The 19,324-nt window shown below is 37.9% G+C and overlaps 1 protein-coding gene across 5 annotated transcripts; it reads left to right on the top strand.

Annotated features, from left to right (window-relative positions):
- Positions 1–833: 833 nt before the first annotated feature.
- On the top strand, positions 834–15,987 carry LOC117292615 (cysteine-rich venom protein Mr30-like). Of its 5 annotated transcripts, none has more exons than XM_033774732.1 (13): positions 834–1,163; positions 6,734–6,982; positions 8,045–8,284; positions 8,761–8,864; positions 9,355–9,446; positions 10,433–10,462; positions 10,625–10,717; positions 11,101–11,217; positions 11,953–11,979; positions 12,300–12,409; positions 13,035–13,197; positions 13,659–13,925; positions 15,520–15,987. In XM_033774732.1, exons 1-13 carry the CDS (start codon positions 1,161–1,163, stop codon positions 15,624–15,626), a joined length of 1,602 nt encoding a protein of 533 aa, XP_033630623.1. In that variant the 5' UTR covers positions 834–1,160; the 3' UTR covers positions 15,627–15,987. The 5 variants fall into 5 exon arrangements, with proteins under 5 accessions (XP_033630623.1, XP_033630626.1, XP_033630624.1 ...); XM_033774735.1 differs by lacking the exon at positions 834–1,163 and adding an exon at positions 6,218–6,240; XM_033774733.1 differs by lacking the exon at positions 834–1,163 and adding an exon at positions 6,254–6,384.
- The last annotated feature ends 3,337 nt before the right edge of the window (positions 15,988–19,324 follow it).

Below are 19,324 nucleotides of genomic sequence, written 5' to 3'. Positions count from 1 at the left end.
TGTTAAGCAATATTTTCTGCTTAAGCAGCTCTTTGAAACTGGACCCTGGTTTGATTTATCAGGGCTGCCAGTCGCATTTACTGTTTACATTGTTTTGTAAGATATACCAGGGCATGTTTTTCAATGGTTTAAACTGGCAACCGCCCTCTATTGAGCAGCAAAGTCCTGGGAGGTGGTAAATAAATTTCGTAGTGTGTTCAAAATCCTGTTTTGTTTTTTTGAGTAATACGCGGCTGCAGGCAAGATGGCATGACAGTAGCAACGCTGGTTGATAAAACGGGTGAAAAGGGAATAATAATTCTCAATATTATTTGCCTCAAGAGGATGGGAGTGTGCGGTTTACCATGCACCAACTTGGGACCTTTCGTCTGATTTATTACTAACTTCCCACATTTATCACGGTTTTCAAATGGGTACAAAATGTCTCATATTATTGTACAGTTTCCATAGTTATGTACCGAGCGTATAGGTAAGTTGAATAAAGGTGTTGGTTTAAAACCTTACGATTGTGTTGTATTGCATTGTACCATGGAGGTAGAAATAGCCCATGATTGTACGTACAGTAGGATTACACATTCCTCCAGCTGTATACTCTAATTGTCGTTTACGGGTTACGTAACCAATTCGTTATAATAAATAACCTAGCTTACTGCCTTTGATCAGGGCAGTTGTTGCTCTGGCGTGATGCCGCCAACATGTCCCACACCTTCTATTAATGTGTGACTCCAGTGTACAACATGTAGTTTTTTAAACAAAACCTCTGGACCCAGAACTGACGATCAACTTGTCTTCGTCAATCCTACTACCTCCCCTGGTAACAACAAAATAATTGGAATAAATGCACTCTCAAATAAACGGTAAATGAACGATAAATTCAACTAGAAGGCGCATTACCTGAAGGTGTACACAGAGGGCGCTACACATGATCAAATGGTTCTCTCCCACATTAAGTCAATCATGACGTCATAGATTAATTTAAACCCCCGCCGGACTCCACAAGATATGCTCCAAGGTATATAAATGGACACACTTCTATCGAACTCCACAAGATCGTCTTAGTGTGTGTTTGTTGGTGTTAGCAGTTTTCTCGAGACAGAGTTGATCTTAGCTTTGGTGGCACTTAAGCAGGTGGATTTTGTTACTAAAAGCTGAAAGTGCAAATGGTAAGAATGTTGTTTTTGGTATTTTGTTCATTATTCAGTAAATGTGTATTTTAGGGCAATGATTAGCTTTTATTTGGATTTATATCAAGACATCACAAAGAAAATCCAGACATGATTCAATCTCTTGACATTCATGTTTTGTTTCATTTTATTTATTGTCAGAATCGATACACATGTTATGAATTTGAATTTTTTTCCTCAAAACCTCCGAAAATGGAGAAGATAACAATATTTTAACAAATTACAACAAATATACAATATAGGGGATATTGTAAAAAATTACAACAAATATACAATATAGGGGATATTTTAATATTGCATATTTGTTGTAATTTTTTAAAACACGTAAATGAAGAAACGGGATAACCCCGACACTCTCGGACGTCCCCCAGACCATCTTGACAAAGTATGAAACAGAAGGATTGTCAGAACGATCTGAGTAGCCGACTGAGAGTATCAAGGTCATCACATTCAAGAAACTGATTACGAAACAAAACTGTTAACGATTTTATGTTCAAAAAAACAATAAGTGTGCAGGGCATGCAGATTCATGCCTGGACTCATACCCACTTTTAGAGTTAGTGATCATGATGTAATGTTTTTAACAGTTAGGTACTGGCCCGTTCTTGTAGTTTGAGAATATAAAGGCACTAGACACTATTGGTATAAATATTACCCAAAATAATTGTTATAAAAGCTTACTTGGTAACGAGCGATGGGGAGCTGTTGATAGTTTAAAGATGCTATGTCAGATTTTTGGCCCCAAACATAAAAAAAAAAAAAAAAAATTGTGAATAGTATTTCAAAGAGTATCACCCGCTCTAACGAAAACAAGTTTAACTTTTACTTCTAATGGTCAGGAACCATGACAACAATTTAAAACGTTTCTTATAAAACACATAAGAATTGGTCACGTGATATATTGTCGGGATCCCGACAAAATTAATGTTGAGCACTTTATTTCACTGCTACTAATAATTGGCGGACTTTTTCGAGCACTGGCTCAAATGAAAACTTGTAACTTTCTCGACCCCCATCAAAATACCTATTGAATTTTAAATCAACAATTTTGGGTCAAATCGGCCAAAAATCTGACATAGCATCTTTAAAACATTGTGAGAAAAACGGCTCCCTTTGAAGTAATTTAGTTTTAACTCAAATATTAAAAGACTTTAGACCCGAGGCCTTTTTATATGCATTGCATGAAAACACACAAATTTGTGCATTTTATATGTATATTTATGTTAGGATACACCAAGTGAGAATACTGGTCTTTGACAATCCAGGGGTGTCCTGGGGTTGATTTCACAAAGAGTTAGGACTAGTCTTATCTCGAGTTTGTAAGAGTAACTCGCCCTAACTTAGGACTAGCTGTACGTTTTTGATATCTCTTAGGACTAGGACTAGTTCTAACTCTTTGTGAAATCGACCCCTGTTCCTTATCCAAAATTGGGCCAAGGACACTCGGAATGGTATTCTAAGTATTGTTGCCAACAAACGGACATGCCCGCTTGGTTTGCAACAAAACAGCGACGGGTTACAACAATTTCATTAGAAAACAAGTTATTCAACTGATCTCTTAACTGTCATTGATCGCGACTTGCAATTCGTAAACCTAGATCATACCGCAAATATCCGTCAGAAACCATTATGTCATTTCTTGCCTGTTCACAATGACAAGCAAAATATTTGTTTCCAAGTATTGAAGTCAATACTGCACGCAGGAAGTCTGCAAAGAAGGATACACAAAAACGTTCACCTACTGTATTCAAATAGTGAGGATTACAAAATAAGTGGCGAAAAGTGATTCATTGTCCCGGAGATTATGGTAGTTTGTAAGTTTCAAGTGGCAAACCAGTTTGTCCGAAGATAAATCCACCCTTGACTGTGAACTCCGTGGAACTTCAATCAATGGTTGCATGATGCAAAGAAGCCGTCTTTGGACAAACAAGTTTTCCACACGAAACTTTTATGACCACACAACTATCCCAGAAACAAAAACGCATTTGCAAGCAGTTTTCGTCACTTATGTTTAACTACACATATTTTTCGACTAATTCTGAATGTTTTAAGTATTCTATTACAGGTGACTGTCAAAGACCAGTCTTCTCACTTGGTGTATCTCAACATATGCATAAAATAACAAACCTGTGAAAATTTGAGCTCAATTGGTCGTCGAAGTTGCGAGATAATAATGAAAGAAAAAACACCCTTGTCAAACGACGTTGTGTGCTTTCAGATGATTGATTTCGAGACCTCAAAATCTATTTCTGAGGTCTCGGAATCAAATTCGTGGAAAATGAATTCTTTCTCAAAAACTACGTTACTTCAGACGGAGCCGTTTCTCACAGTGTTTTAGACTATTAACAGCTCTCCATTTCTCGTTACCAAGTAAGTTTTTATGCTAAACATTATTTTAAAAGATAATATGTACATTGCCGTTAATGTATTTTCCTTCTTTTTTAACCACTCTGTATAGAGATGAAGCAAGAAGAAACAAACGATTCTTTCATCTTTTGTAAGATATATGTAGAATCATGGAAGTTACAAGTTATGAAATCATAATGATTGTTTATATCTTGGCAAAAGTTGTTTGGTATGGAATCGATTACAAAACTGCTGATTTATTATAAGTTTAGATCTGCAACTCTCCAAGATACAATTCAGATTATTCCAATCTATTTTTGTATTCACCAACCCGCGGCGATCCTTTCACCACCCGCTGCCTTACGGTTACAGCACGGATGGCATCCATTGTACATTGTTAATGGTGTTTGCCTACAGGTGATCCTGTAGTTTCACCCATACCTCGGATGAGCGGTAAATTTCGTAATAACCCTTGACCAACGAGGTCTATAAGGTCATCCGTCATGTTGACTTAGGGCCTATTTGCAGTGTATTAATAAACATAAAAACATTGGACATGGGATTAATCTGTTAGTATGACCTTAAAGGCACTGTACACGTTTAACTTTGGTAATCGTCCAAGACCAGTGTTCTCACTTGGTGTATCCAATCATAAGCATGAAATAACAAGCCTGTGAAATTTTGGCTCAATCGGTCATCGAAGTAGCGAGAAAATCGTGTAAGAAAAAAAACACCCTTGTTGGACGAATTTGTGTGCTTTCAGATAGGAATAAAAGACTTCTAGCTAGAAGCCTTTTATTAATTTTAGCGAGAAATTATCTCTTTCTAAAAAACTGCGTTACTTCAGAGGGAGTCATTTTCCACAATGTTTTATACTATCAACAGCTCTCTAATGCTCGTTACTAAGTCAGTTTTTAAGCTATTTGTTGAATCATCTTTGGAAGAAAGATTTGAATGCGTAACATTTAGTGCATCTCTTGGGGTGGAAGGGGGGGCGCTGTTTACGTCAAGCTTACCAGACGTCGGAGAATAACTCGCATTTTGTCCCTATGCATTTTACAGAACAGAATGTTTTTTTTTTTTTTTTTTAATGTTAATTATGTAACGTTCATGGAAGAGGTCTATAGATGGATTTTACATGCCATCATTGACCACCATGCTTGATATAAAACAATGGAAAAGTGCACGCCTGTATGCACTGCGCGCAACTTGCATGGCACGTTTCGTCAAATATAGCGTTCAATGACGTCATGTGCAATTCATCTATCTTCAGACAGTTGCCGTTCTAATGCCGACGGGGGCGATATGTGGATGAACGGGGAAAAGAGCTAGCCAAACATTCCTATTTGATAATTTTACATCCAGCAAAGAAAACAAAGGGAATGGAAGGTCAGTTTGGTAACCATTAATTTCTAACTACTAAGTGCACTGTACTCATTCGACACAGGAACTGCACCAGGTTCAATCGTCCAGAAGAGAGATCCGGTAAACCTTGATCAAAGTCGTTCAAAACAATGAACTAAACGCCTTTAAAGGCACTGGACACTATTGGTTCAAAGACCCTGGACACGTTTGGTAATTGTCAAAGACCCGTCTTCTCATCACTTGGTGTATCTTAACATATGCATAAAATAACAAATCTGTGCAAACTTGAGCTCAATTGGTCGTCGAAATTGCAAGATAATACTGAAAGAAAAAAAAATACCCGTGTCACACGAAGTTGTGTGCTTTCAGATGCTTGATTTCGAGACCCCAAATTCTAAATCTGAGGCCTCGAAATCAAATTCGTGGGAAATTACTTCTTTTTCGAAAACTACGCTACTTCAGAAGGAGCCGTTTCCCATGATGTTTTATTCCATCAACCTCTCCCCATTACTCGTTACCAAGTAAGGTTTTATGCTAATTATTATTTTTAGTAATTACCAATAGTGTTCACTGCCTTTAAATGCTCATGACATAAAAACTTCAGTATCTGCACTTAATGTGACCAAACACATATACCTGAAATAACAAGCGATCATTGGAGTACGATACAACATTTTGTATAGTTGTGTTCATTGTTTTATAAACAGTTTTGGTTTCGCGAGAGCAAAGCTTGTTTTATTAGTTTCTAAGAAATGGTAGTGTTTCAGACAAAACTATAGCTCAATATAACGTCTTTCAACATGACTATTTTTATTTTTATAGGGGGTAAGGTGGTGCAAAATCAAATGTGAACACAGTTTTTCTTATTTTACCAATGTTGAGTAAAGCTTGTTTTGCTAGTTTCCCAGAAATTGTAGCGTTTCAGACAAAAGAGCTAAACTTCATTTAACATGACTACCGTTATACCAGTTTATTTATGTCAAAATGTAAACACCTTTAGCCATTAAATGTCACCATTGTTGAGCAAACCCTTTGAGTATAGGTTATTATTACTTAATAGACACCAAACCCAACTTGGGTTTATGGAACAATGTGTGAAAATGATTGATTACAGTGGGGCTATTTGTGGTTAAGCCATTCTGCTTTGGTCGTTTGACTCGACTAGGGAAAAGGTGTGGAGCTTAGGCGAAAAAAACAAACTATTCTAGGAGATAACGTCATATTGTTCATTATGTTTTTTTTCCAATAAATTGTTTTCCTCCAAATCTCGTGCAACAAGGAGCACCTGTTTTTCGTGAAACTTGTCACCGCACAGGCCAATCGGAATTGGAGCGTCCGCTATATTGTGCTTTTCTCATTAACCGAAAACGCATAAAGTGCTAAAATTTACAGATGTTTGGTCATTCTGATTTTCTGATCAAGCAAGGTGTATTTTATTATAACTTCAAATTGCTTGTCAAAAACAGCTGGTGTAGACCTACTTATTGAGGTACTGGGCATTAAAACATCATTAGAAAATCTTAGGGCAATGTCACACGAGGCATGGCAACCAGTTCCAGACAATCTCAAAGTGTTTCGAGTATTCAAATATTCTTCTTGAGGATCGGAACACATTGTTTGAAAAATAACTCATGTTCAACCAAGCGGTGGTGTAGCATGCACTGCAGTTGGTTGCCTCAAAAGATATAAAGCGCCGAATTTGTCTCTCTGCAGTCTTTGGTTACCCCACATTGCCTGCAAAGTTGCCTCGTGTAACAAGGCCCTTAGGTTAAGAACATGTTCTTTGAGGAAAATGTTAATCTTGGTGATTTCTTTTGGGGGTTTCATTTACTTGATAGATCAAGATGAGGTATCGAGTTTGTGTTGGTTTGATCCTGATGATGATCGTCAGTGCTGTGAGTTCGAAGCGAGCACCGGCAGTGCTATCCAATGGGTCAATTCTCGACCTGGTTGCAGCGCCGTTACTCCCCGGTGAACTGAACGAAGGAGACGGTAGCACCAGCATGACACCCAGGGATGTTCAGAGAACAGTTGATCGACATAATGAGTACAGGAAATACAGGGAAGCCAGCAACATGAAGCACATGGTAAGTCTTCCTTAGCATTAGTTTGAGGATTGCAAGATTTGACCACATGTTTTTTTCTGGGGTTCGTAAATTGGTGACAAGAATCGTGAATTGAGAAATATTTCTGAGTGAAAAACTCTCATTATGAACTTAATGAACTCACTTAAAAAGTGTCATCGCTTGCTGCTCTTTAAAAAAAACCCAAGAAAAACAAAAAACAACATAATTATCTGCTCTCAAATAGAAAATGCTTTCAAGGGAAAAGTTTACTATAGTGACATTAAAACTACACATCATACCACCATATCACTAGGAACGCCGGTTTCTCAATGAGGTACAGAAGCACCAAAAAGTTTCCGCGAATATATTTCTTAAGACTGTTGTTTTATAAAATGAAACAGATAGAACTTCTTCATGAAAGTGTAATGTGATTTGGAAATAGGCCGAGTTGCAAACTTACCCTGTCAGTATGTCCTAGATTTGTGTAGCCTCTGTTTCCTACTCTGTTCTCGTTTCCCCCTTGACTTATTTTGTAATTTATATAGTTTTTTTTATATTGATTGTGTATACTTGTATTTGGCCAGTGGATGTCAAGTTTCTATGTTTTTAACGTGGACAAACAAATAAATCTAAATCTAAATCAAAGTATGTAACCCTTTTAATTCAATTGCTTTGCATCGTAATTTTTTTGCTAGAATTGTTTTTTAAACCCTGTACAAAGTTTGTGTTCTTTCGTAATTTATAAAATGTGTACACAGTTTTCGTGGTGTAAATTTGTAAATTGTTGTGTCTCTAAGAACCTGATCCTGTTGCCTCCATCTTGATCATGTTTCTCGTATCGAATAACACAAATGAATGCTTTCAATCGTTTTGAAATTAGGAACCAGACTCATTTGTTCCTCCAGCATCGGTTTGGTAACATTTATACCAATGGGAGAAATTCAAGATGGCTGCACCGTGATAAAGGTATATAAGCTGTATGACCTGTGACCCATTGGAGACCAGTGATTGATATAGAAAGGGTCACTCAGTTGAAAACTCCAACCTAGTAGTCATCTTCTGTTTTGTCTTCACCCTTTATAGACTTGGGATGCCTCCCTCGCCACGATGGCACAGCAATGGGCAGAGCGATGTGAGTTTGCTCACGGGGTGGGTAACAATATCTCCCCGTATACGTCGATTGGACAGAATCTCTGGCTGCGGACTGGCGATCCTAACAAACCAGCATCTGGAGTCATTGCTACTGATGACTGGCACGACGAGATCAAAGATTATAACTACGAGAATAATTACTGCGGTAATGTCTGTGGGCATTATACACAGGTAATTTTCGATGTTTGCCTATTGAATGGCTTCATATTGTCATACACTGAATAACAAAGCAATACCTGAAGCAAACCATCTATTTTATGTAAGGCCTACGTGATGTCAAACTTTGTAGTTTAGTCAATAATGGTGACAATCTTAGCCAGCTGGGTATTTTTTTCTTGTGTTTGTTAATACAAATATTTTTTTGTTTAACTGACTTTGTTGAATAATATTATTGTTAACATAGTTATATTTCGATGATTGATATTTCTGTGACAAAACAACATTGGGTTTGAGTTTTCCCCCCCAAAAAGAAAATGTTTCTGTACGAAGCCATTGTTCGGTCTCTATCAAAACGTTTGTATCAATATTATATCACATGCTTCCGATGTAACTTTTGAACCATTGAAGCAATGTTTTGAGCAATTATTGAACAGATCTGGTAACCAATTTGACAATGATGGTTATTTATCTGTTTACTTACGTCATAGGTTGTGTGGGCGGAGACAGATAAAGTGGGGTGCGGCATCGCATTTTGTAATTATATCTCTGGCAACCAAAATGCTTGGAACATCGTATGTAACTATGGCCCAGCGTAAGTAAAACAATGTCTTAAAGTTTATCCTCGATTTTAAAAAATTGACGTTTATCAAATCGTTGTACTACCCGCTACAACATAATGATTCGAGCTGCCTCAAGCAACTGGGCTAGCTCATTGGTCCAGTGGTAAAACGTCAGCAAATGTTGTGGGTTCGAATTCCACCAGAGCGATTTGCCTGTGGTGTTTTTTTCTTTCTTCACATTACTCAGGAAAGCAGTAAAAATCGGTGACTAGGGTAAAACAAATTGTATTGAAATGAATGTGATGATGACATACTTGTTTCCCCGGTGGGGTAATACTACATAAGGAGTATCGGCTGATGTAAATCATTTATACATTGTGAGATCTCAAAGTTAAACATATTAAGAGTTTACTTTTTCTATGACGTGTTAACAATTTTAGCTTAAGTTTCTTCACTTTCCTCTCAATTATCGAGCCCGAGACCTTGAGTTGATTTGGGTTATTAAATGTTTTTTGTTTACAGGGGAAACTACTTTGGCGAGAAGCCCTATAAGACTGGAGGTGTGTGTACAGACTGTCCCAAAGAAACACCATTCTGCTACAATGGACTCTGCCGTAAGTGTAGGCTTGTCATGGTCCGATTTCATGGAGATTCTTAAGCATACAGAACTGGTGTATTGGTTAAAACCAAAATTAATATTCTTTATCCCCGATGCAAATTTAACATCTAATTTATATCGTCGCGGTACCCGCTGCCAAAACATAGGATTTGAACTGCCTCTATCTACCGGGCAATCTCGGTGGTCTAGTTGGTAAGACACTGCTCTAGAATTGCAAGGGTCGTGGCTTCGAATCCCACCCGAGTAATATTCCTGTGTTATTTTTTTCACAGGACTCGGGAAAGTACTGAGTATACAGTGCTAACACTGGGTAAAAACCAAAATTAATATTCTTTATTCCCGATGCAAATTTAACATCTATTTACAGACAAAACTGCTTATCACAATTTTGCTTAGCAACATTAAGCAGGATACCAGCCACAGATAGTAATTGTGAGATGTTATTTTGGCTGATAACTCTATTGTAATAAGCATAATTTTGTTGTGCTTAGCTACTTTTTGTGCTGAAGCAGCTCGACGATATTATAGTGGGCCCTGTGTATACTATTGTCAAAGACCAATATTCTCACTTGGTGTTATTATTTGCATAACAAACCTCGAAGTTGAAAGATAAAGAAAACACTTTGTTGCAAAGAATTGTGTGCTTTAAAATGCCCGAGAAAGGCTGCATACAAGCCTGAAGCCGTTCTCTGATATCAAATGTTTGAGGTGAGGAAAAATATAAAGGGAGTCGTTTATCACAATGTTTTGTACTTTGTACAACTCTCAGCGCTCCTTACCAAGTACATGTAGTAAGTTTCGTTGGTATTTACAATACAGTAGTTGTAAAAAAAAATACCAAACTGAAAGGAAATGGTACCGAGTTTAATATTGACCAAGTCAATCAAACAGTCAAACTTACCCTTAAACCTTCCTAACCCGATGAAACATAACCCACTACTACGTTAACTCAATCTCCACTGATTGTGTTTCAATCTACAGGTCTATGTAACTTGGAGGAGGCGGGCTGTTGTAAGTATTTTCATTTGACAAATTAACACTTAGGTATAGCCCGAATGAAAAAGTCAAAGTTGACAAGTCTATCGTATACTTAAATATGCGTTTTACTTCAACATTTTATAAGTATTTTGCAAACTTTTATGTCTTTGCTGTTGTTGGATTTTTTAATTTCAGCATGCACTTTGACCTGTCAGAACTGTGGGGTGTTGAACAAAGACAAGTGTTACTGTGAGTGTCCGAACGGATTTACAGGAGCCTCATGCGCGGGTAAGTTTTCCATTAATTGCTTCTCTCCACTATGGAGTGCAAAGTGCTACTTTTTTTTTATTATTCCGGGGGTTATACTTCTTTCTCCTAGTCAAACTATTTGAAGTGTTATATTTGAGGTATAGTTGTCTAAAGTCATGTCAACTTGTCTGTAGATGGAGTGTCGAGACATTGGCTATCCTAGTTCTCCATTAATTGCTTCTCTCCACTAAGTAGTACAAATTGCTTTTTTTTTTTTTTTTTTTTAATCCCGGGGATAATATTTTATTTCTTTTTTATAAGTCAAACTATTTGAAGTTCTATATGTTTTGTATGGTTCTCTAAAATGATTTTAATAAAAATACTTTATTTTATGTAAATTTTGAATTGTTTCTTATCTGCAGAAGAGTGTCGGGATAACGATCCTAAGTGTGGTGCAAACCCTGGCTACCCAGGTCCCTATGCTTGCTCATGGTTCCCAGAGGTACCAAAGGCTTGTCCACTCATGTGCGGGTCGTGTAGTGAGTATATTTTATAATTAATTCTAGTATCACATAATTATTTTTAAAAGTTTATATTTTGTAAAAATATAAGTTTGATATATTTCTGATAATAATGAAACCAAGGATGACCTAGGCCTATAAGTGAACTTAAGTACTGTAACTCGCAAGCCTGAGGAAACTTGTACAAGAGTGTACTTGCTAGGAAAAGAAACAAAAGGCTTCTCTAGCCCTGGCGACCTTACACTTTCGTATTATACTACAGTGACAGCACATAGTAAGAGTCCTATCTTTTTAGGGCTGGTTTACCCCTACTCTTCCACGATCTTGGGTGGATTTCACACAGAGTTAAGATCAGTCTTATATCGAGTAAGAACGAGTTATGACTAGCTGTCATCAAGAGTCTTAGGACTAGTCTTAAGTTAGGACACCTTTGTGAAATCGACCCCTGGTTTCTCTTACGTGCACTCCAATCCTAACACACGGAACCTATAGCTTCATGTCCCATCCGAAGGACAGAGCAATTATCGTGAAGGATCTTGTTCAAGGATAAAAGTGTCTTGTGACTTGAACCCACACTCTGCTGGTCAGAAACAACAGAGCTTGAGTCCGGTGCCTTTAACCAATCGGCCACGACCAGCCCCCAAAATAAAGGAGATAGCTGTTTTATAATTTAACCCGTAACCAAAATTTACAACATCAACATCGTTCGCCAGTGCCAATTAATAATGGTATTTTTTTTTGCTCAAATTTCAGGCGCACGTGATCCTGGTTTTACATGTGGTGAGTTGTATACTATTATGCCTGACCTAAAAGTTGCACATTGTGGTGACTTTTCTATCTTTAATGTGTTTATTTCATAATGATAATACACCCTCATAACGAATTATGATTTCATGTATTTATCGGACCTTGACCAAGCTATACTGAATTACTGTTATGTGATTTCACTTATTCACACAAACAAGTCAAACAGCCAGGGCTTATTTCTTCTCACATAATAACATAACGATTTCGGATTATTCACAATAAATCTAAGAAGTACATTCGTATACTATGGTTGCTAAGTTGTTGAATGGTGCCTCTTTCATTGTTCTGCTCAGATCCCAACCAACCATCTGGAGGGGTCGATGTGGTGCAGACACCAGACCTGTTGTGTAAGACCGTGTTTGATTCAGTAGCTATGATCAATGGAGAGTTGAATGTAATAAAGGTAAGGAACGGTCATCCCTTTACATTCCCTGTAAGGAACGGTCATCCCTTTACATTCCCTGTAAGGAACGGTCATCCCTTTACATTCCCTGTAAGGAACGGTCATCCCTTTACATTCCCAGTAAGGAACGGTCATCCCTTTACATTCCCAGGTAAGGAACGGTCATCCCTTTACATTCCCAGGTAAGGAACGGTCATCCCTTTACATTCCCAGTAAGGAACGGTCATCCCTTTACATTCCCAGTAAGGAACGGTCATCCCTCTACATTCCCAGTAAGGAACGGTCATCCCTTTACATTCCCAGGTAAGGAACGGTCATCCCTTTACATTCCCAGGTAAGGAATGGACATCCCTTTACATTCCCTGTAAGCAGCAGGTTATTTTGTAAAAGTATTTGTATCTTTCATGGAGTTCTACACAGCTCGATTCAGTCTCTATCAGTTTAGCCGATATTGCCACAGGGTAAAGTGGTAACCTTATTCTGGTAAGGAAAGTTTGGTTGTGCTTAGCTACTTTTTCTGCTTAAGCAGCAGTTTGAATTTGGGCCCTGAACTGATGGGCGTGGTCTCTCTGGTCCCCGACAAATAATATTGATATTGTCCTTGTGCTTGAATCCTTCTGCGTAGGGTAAGAAGTATTGGCGGTTTGACCATCAAGGAAACCTCTTATCATCCCCGGCTGGTGAGCTACTCAAGAACTACCATTCTTCAGTCAAGAAGGGCGTGAAAGCTTTGTATCAGATAACGAACGGAGCAGGAGATCTCCCGGATACCATTACGATGATCAGAGGTGAGTGTCAGCTGATGGGGATTCCTTGATTATAGGTGGTGGTGGTGGTGTTGGGGTGGGGCAACATGGATTGGCCCAAAATTGCACACAGATAAAAAAAATAAGCACTTGTTTCTGATTTGGGTAAAAAGTATGTTTTGCTCTTTGCATTCCCCCCTCATGCTGTGCCCGAGTTGTTCATACTGTTTTGCCTAATTTTTCTTCTTCTTCTTGTTTTACCATTTGTTGATGGGCGCAGGGGGGAGGGAGGGGGAGTGAGTTCCCTTCCCGCATGCGTCCTCGTGGAAGACACCCGAGTAGTGTAATTGGGCGCTCTCTGATATTCCAAGCAAACCGGTATACTTCTATATTGCGCTAATTACATTTTTGGACACTAAGGGCTTTTTAAAAGGAACTTTCTAAAAGTGGCCGCAAGGCTTATGGAATGCGGTTTTAAAAGGTTTTCGACTCGTCGATTTCAGGGAAGAAGATGACTCGGTTTAGCAACAACCGTCGTCGTTTACCAGGGTGGCCCATAAATCTATACACTGACAAAGGTATAACAGTGCCTATAGTCGCCGCGGTACACGACGGCAGGTCTGACGTAACCTACATGATAGCTGCTAAAACATCTCAAGTGTACACGTATGACGAAATCAGCCAATCACTCTCCAGGAACAACCCAGAAGAGATTGACTCAATCTTTAGTGGTGTACCGCAGAGAATAACTGCTGCTTTCCGTCAGGGTGGTGAGTACCAATCATTCAGATTCACACAAAGTATTGCCAACATTTTTGAAAATGTTTGTAGTCATAGCGCCCTCTTGTAAGTAGAACTAGAGGATTTTTTTCCCTGTTTGGCCGTGTCCGAAATGGCTGCTACTTTAGGAGTTGCAGAGTTCTGCGTCATCATGTGTTGTCCTATTAGTACGTCCCTGCAACGCCCTCAGCACCAGCCGTAGCTGTAGATGCCAATTCGGATGCGACCTGAGCTTTTCATATCTGTGTTATTGACACGTTTATCCAATAAAACGATCCAATGAAATCATTGGGTTCTAAAAAGCAAATACCTTTTCTTTAAAGGAACACGTTGCCTTGGATCGGACGAGTTGGTCTTTTAAAAGCGTTTGAAACCGTTAGTTATGAAATTCATATGGTTAGAAAGATGTTTTAAAAGTAGAATATAATGATCCACACAAGTATCACTCGAAACTGCACGGTTTTCCTTTTACGTCGCGAACTATCACGGTCGGCCATTTATGGGAGTCAAAATTTTGACTCCCATAAATGGCCGACCGTGTTAGTCGACAGGGTAAAAAGAAAACCACTATTGGTAATTTTCAAAGTTGGTGTATAAAGTAACAAACCTATGAAAATTTGAGCTCAATCGGTCATCGAACTTGCGAGATAATAATGAAAGAAAAAACACCCTTGTCACACGAAGTTATGAGGTCTCAAATTAGATTCGTGGAAAATTGCTTCTTTCTCGAAAACTATGTCACTTCAGTGGGAGCCGTTTCTCACCATGTTTTATACTATCAACCTCTCCCCATTACTCGTCACCAAGTAAGGTTTTAGGCTAATAACTATTTTGAGTAATTACCAATAGTGTCCACTGCCTTTATAGACAGAGGAAAACCAGTCTAAATCTTTGCAGCTAAAAACAAACCCCTGCAAAGTTTTATATTCAAGCTAATATTCTGGTCTCAGTTTGTCGATATATTGTTTTGAATACCACTGGATACCTATCGTGTCTCTTCTGGAAAGGACTACGGCTTAATGGGTGTATGTACTTTTTGTAGGACAAAAAACACAATGTCCACAGATTTACACTAAATTTACACAGTTTGAAGATACTGATAGTAGAAAGCTTCCCTGAAAATATTACGTGCTGAGGTGCTGTAGTTTTGGGGTAATGAGTAAAACAATGTCATGAAAATAGTTTTCGTCCCATGAGACGAAAATTATTTTATGCATTTACAAGCGTATTCTCATGACATTGTTTTACTCATTTCTCAAAAACTACAGCACCTCAGTAAAGTAATATTTAAAGGGAAGCTTTCCACTATCAAGTTCAAACCCTGTAAGTTTAATGTAAATCTATGGACAGTTTGAAAAAGTACCCAAATGCTTTAAGTTTATTGTGACAAAGGGTCCGTAACAGTTGAATTTTCTCAGCGTTACAAAGTCCGATGAATAATGTTTTTTTTTTTGTGTCATGAAAGCAATCACATCATTCCACGAGAATACAACCGTATTGTCATCCGATCCCATTCCTTCTGTCTCAGCATCTCATCATTTACATTTAAATAATGAATGTGTTCTTTGTATTCTATTTTACCAGCATATTTCTACTTCGTACGAGGAAAGCTCGTCTACAAGGTAAACTCGAACACCATGGCCGTTGAGGGCGCAGGACAGAACTTTGCAAAGACATTCATTGGATGTTGAAGCAACACTCCAGTCAAGCACTGATGGGAAGGTTTGAAGCTCTTCAAAGTAAAAAAAAAAAAAAAAAAAAGACATAGACTGTATTTTTATATAGGACTTTTAAAGTAAAGATTTTGATATGGGTTTAGAGTTACTTTAATTGCACGTACCTTTAGGTAATAGTTACAAGTAAGCGGTTTGATAACACTTGAAAGAAGTATAAACACGGTGGAACCATAAATACAGTTTTTTAACAGTTTCCCTTTTTTAATGCACATTACAAATTCCGATTTAAAAAATTTCACGATTTTTTTAAATGCACATAAAATAAATGTGAAGACCTTTGGTTATTGACAAAGACCAGTATTCTCACTTGGTGTATCCCAACATTTGTGCATGAAATTTATTATTATTTATTATGTATTTTTATTTGTTTAAAATCTTCGGACATAATTCTTTGTTGGCAGGGGCTGTCCAAGGTAAGGCAGAAGTTTAAAAAAAATGTCATCAAAGCGAAATAACAAATTCTTGAAAATTTAGACTCAACTCGTCATCGGATAATGAAAGACCCTTGTTGCACGCTTTCAGATGCCTAATAAAAGGCTTCAGGCCTGAAGTTTTTTGTTCATACTTGAGTGAGAAAATACCTCTTTCTCAAAAACTATACTAAACTTCAGAATGAGCCGTTTCCCACAATGTTTTATACATCAACAGCTCATTGCTCGTTACCTCGTAAAATTAATGTTTATGCTAACAATGTTTGAATAGTTATAATATATAACCAATAGTATCTAGTGCCTTTAAACAAATATTTTACAAACCAACCGAACTGGCTGAAATGTACGTGCTGAGGTGCTGTTGTTTTTGAAAAATTTGTTAAAACAATGTCATGAAAATAATTTTCGTCTCACTGATCATGAGACGAAAATTATTTTAGCATGTAAAAACGTATTTTCGTGACGTTGTTTTACTTATTTCTGCGTTCATCAAGTTTAAACTGTATTTTGTGGAATGTTGCTACCTTGAACAGATAGTAGAAAGCTTCCCTGAAAAATGTACGTGCTGAGGTGCTGTAGTTTTTGAAAATTTTGTAAAACAATGTCATGAAAATAATTTTCGTCTCACTGATCATGAGACGAAAATTATTTTAGCATGTAAAAACGTCTTTTCATGAAATTGTTTTACTCATTTCTGCGTTCATCAAGTTTAAAATGTATTTTGTGGAATGTTGCTATCGTTAACAGCGGAAAATTGGCAACAAAACTGCGTGTTACAAACAATTGCAGGTATGTTTAAATAGTTATCACAAGTTACCCAACTGACCTTGTTGTGATTCGTTATGACTTTCAACATTTCTTTAAATAAAAAAAAAATTATTACACATAATTCAAACTTGAGTATTATGCAGAGCTTGACCATTATACCACTTATGATTTACTATAATAACAGAACATAAATTCTATGGTAATAACATTGACATGAATAAATATTATTCGAGAGTAAATATTTATTATGTTGTCTGTAACTTTTGGTCGATCTTTTCACACTACAAAAAAACTCCTATGATTTTCTCGGGAAATAACTTATTCCCGGAAACTAAATAACCCTGCTCAGGGGGTAGGGTTAAGGGTGTTAACCCCTGGGTAAAACGGGGGGGGGGTGGGGGGTGGGGGTGGAGAGAGAAGCTAGTGAGAACAAAAGTGGGTTTAACTTACCCCCAAGTGTAGGGACGCAGCATGAGCTGACAGGGTTTGATCGTATGTGTGCAGCGACCGAGCGTATTCCTGGGAAATAGTACACAGGAGTTTATGGGGTGGGGAACGGTTGCTATGGATGGCAGTGGGGTTAAAAACTCAGGGGATTTTCTCGGGAGTTTATTTCCCGGGAAATTTCTCTGTGGTGTGAAAAGGGCTTTAGATACCTTTAGGGTCCATGGTCAAAACAGAAAAGGGGAACATGAAAGGTCTCATCGTGGACTTTCTAAAGACCGGCGGTGAGACACTAGGAAATTTGTGTTCAAATTAATAGTACCGGTTCATGTGTAAGGGAAAAAATATGAGGCTGTGTTTGGTTTCATTCAAGCCTAACTGTTCTAGTTCAGTCGTTATAATGTGTTACAACTCTGATAGGCGCAATGCTAACCATTTTGCACTCGATTAATAGGACATTTTTTTGGAGTTGCAAACTGTCTTTAAAGTTTAAGAGCACTTGTAAATATCACCAAACTAGTCGGAAACTCAATTTGAAAGTCAAACCTGAAAATAAATGAACCTTTACTGATTGAAAACGTATGCGGAAAAAGAAGGTTGGCTGATAAAGGAACAATCCACATGGTTTCAATCTTGATACTTATAGGTGGACAAATCGGTCGGTATATGAAGGTCATGAAGGGCCATCTCCCTGATTTAAGGTGTTTGCGCCCTCTGCCATATTTCCGCTGCCTGTTTTTTTTTTTTTTTTTTTTTTTTCTTTTTTTTCTTTTTAGGAAGTTCGCCCCAAGCAAGGCAAAGCCACTCTTGAAAACAAAAATAGTTAATGTGAAACGAACTAGGGCCTGGGAGCTGAAGGTAAGAATATTGGTATTCCTCTTAAAACAGTAGAATGGTGGGGGGGGGGGGGGGGAGATGCAGAACGTGGAATAAAGAACATAATGTATATGTTCAAATGTAGCCTTTAAGATTTTTGCTGCATGTCATATTATTTCCTGAATGTTAATTTTAGTAAGCCATCCTTTGTGGGCTGAGGAGAGTGACCAAGGGAGTTGAGACCAAAGGGATAATGCTGTTCAATTTTGCTCTGGGTTTACTTTTATGTCGTATTTCTCGTCGATAAGTAAGCACCTTTAAACATCCCAGAAGATATTTACAGGCAATGACCTTTACTTTAACAACGAATGTTTTAAAGAAATAACGTCTACTACTAGTTTAGTTTTAACCCTACGCCAACAAGTTTGATGTATGATTCAGTGCTTTCCCGAGTCAAGCGGGAAAAACACACAAAATGACATACCAGGGTGGGGTTCGAACACACGACACACGGGTCACATTCAGCAGTCGTGGTGGTCTAGTGGTCAAGATGTCTGCTCTAGAGTGGCGGGGGTCGTTGCTTCGAATCCCATTCGAGTACAGTGATTTTCACTCATCAACGCCGAATGTTTAGTTTAACAAAATAACGTTAGAGGTTTGTTCACAATAACTGAAGAAGCTGTTGGTAACTGTCAAAGATCTCCCCCCATGTGGTTGACAGAGATACTAAGTAATCAATGACAATCTTCTGCTGAACAAGATACGATTCAAAGGTGCATTTGGCTGGTAACCTATTTCTTATAAGCATATCTTCGTTGTGCTTATAATAGCTGTACCTTTGATGCTTTAAAGGCAGTGGACACTATTGGTAATTGTCAAAGACTAGCCCTAACAGTTGGTGTATCTCAATATAAGCATAACATAACAAACCTGTGAAAATTTGAGCTCAATCGGTCATCGAACTTGCGAGATAATAATGAAAGAAAAAACACCCTTGTCACACGAAGTTGTGTGCGTTTAGATGTTTGCTTTCGAGACCTCAAGTTCTTAATCTGAGGTCTCGAAATCAAATTCGTGGAAAATTACGTCTTTGTCTAAAACTATGGCACTTCAGATGGAGCCGTTTCTCACAATGTTTTATACCATCAACCTCTCCCCATTACTCGTCACCAAGTAAGGTTTTATGCCAATAAT

Source organism: Asterias rubens, chromosome 7 (assembly GCF_902459465.1).
Source record: "Asterias rubens chromosome 7, eAstRub1.3, whole genome shotgun sequence".
Taxonomy (NCBI): domain Eukaryota; kingdom Metazoa; phylum Echinodermata; class Asteroidea; order Forcipulatida; family Asteriidae; genus Asterias; species Asterias rubens.
Note: the sequence above shows the minus strand (reverse complement) of the source record. Positions and strands in the feature narration are given on the sequence as shown.

Bases quoted from the DNA above. Each gene is read 5' to 3' on its own strand.
- LOC117292615 (XM_033774732.1), top strand. The intron at 10,463-10,624 runs GTAAGTATTTTC...TTTTAATTTCAG, and splicing joins CTTGGAGGAGGCGGGCTGTT to CATGCACTTTGACCTGTCAG. The intron at 11,218-11,952 runs GTGAGTATATTT...CTCAAATTTCAG, and splicing joins ACTCATGTGCGGGTCGTGTA to GCGCACGTGATCCTGGTTTT.